We start from the raw sequence: 1,358 nt of genomic DNA, 5'->3' as shown, positions 1-1,358 counted from the left end.
ACTTGTCAACCACTTTTAAAAGCACCAACTATGACCTACACAAACCAGGAAATCTGCTTAACTAGCCACTCCTCGTCTTCAAAAACTGACGGCATCGAGACTGGTGACCTTCTTTGCAAAGTAAATATGTGTAAGGAACAAGACAAGCATAGTTTTGCTTCAATTTACGTTGGACATTGTTGCCCAACATTGACTATTTTCTATTATGAACTGTTGGTTATGTCTCAGCAGAGGATAACAAGCAACAATTTGTGGTCAGCTTCTATGAAATAGGGGAAAGCATAGATAAATTCATACATATGTCGGTTATTGTTGTTTGGGATTTGGATGTGCTAATTAATATTTGTAACGAAGGCTGCTTCTGTTGCTAATAGCTAATTCAAACACAGCGCGCTAGGTTTTCGCAACATCGATGGTTGTTTAGCCGGTGCTAAACTATACCAGCTTGGCCAATTTTCGGCCTGGTGTACGATATTTGGCTGTCTGGTGCTGATAATCCGAAACACTGGAATCATGTGATACAACTCTGCTGCTCGTTGGTGCTGACGAAATATCGTCAATCGATATATATGTGCTTTTAGCATTTGTCGTTTTCATGAGATGATTTCTCGGCACGCTTACCGCAGTCTACGGCGTTGTAAACAAAGCGTTTAATTAAGTGGGAAATATTAAGAAAAAGTATGTACCATTACAAAGGTCAGCTGCCCTGCTGATGCGAATAGCTCTTCGAAAATCAAAGAAAAATAGGACAACTACAGACTGTTGCTTCGAAACCACAAGTTTCTATACCTAGACTATAAATTTATATTAATAACAATAATAATTGGTGCGCTTGGTTTTGTGGGTAAATACCTATTTAGCATTTCAAGAAAAAGAAATCAACCAATAGATCCGCATAATACAAATACAATCTGTAATTAGAGCAATAAAAATATGCGAAGCTTTTCTCGAGTTCGAAATGTGAATTTGTTTTTATTATTTTCATTCCAACAATGGAGCTAATAACACTAAGCACACACGCACACACACCTGACACACACGCACGCTCATACACACACGCATGCACATACATACATACATACATACATACATACATACATATATACATACACACATACATACATACACACATATACATACATAACACATACACACATATACATACATACATACATACTACAGATTCAAGCCATCAATGGAACTGTAAAGATATGTAAAACTTTCCAAAAATTTAGCACATAAATACATATGCATGCATCTAGACATAAAAACGCATCCATAAAACAAACATACAAATCTGTGCATACACTAACACCAAATACTGCACACACACACATATGCACAGATTTGTATGTTTG

At 36.6% G+C, this 1,358-nt stretch overlaps 1 protein-coding gene across 1 annotated transcript in view; it reads left to right on the top strand.

Annotated features, from left to right (window-relative positions):
- The first annotated feature begins 30 nt into the window (after positions 1-30).
- The window catches only part of LOC106875226 (cytochrome b-c1 complex subunit 2, mitochondrial-like), a 66,802-nt gene continuing 65,474 nt past the window's right edge, over positions 31-1,358 (top strand). The window contains 1 exon segment of the mRNA XM_014923283.1: positions 31-130. Within this exon segment, the coding sequence (XP_014778769.1) occupies positions 31-130 (100 nt within the window).

The sequence above is a fragment of the Octopus bimaculoides genome, chromosome 6 (assembly GCF_001194135.2).
Source record: "Octopus bimaculoides isolate UCB-OBI-ISO-001 chromosome 6, ASM119413v2, whole genome shotgun sequence".
NCBI classification, from domain to species: Eukaryota; Metazoa; Mollusca; class Cephalopoda; order Octopoda; family Octopodidae; genus Octopus; species Octopus bimaculoides.
Note: the sequence above shows the minus strand (reverse complement) of the source record. Positions and strands in the feature narration are given on the sequence as shown.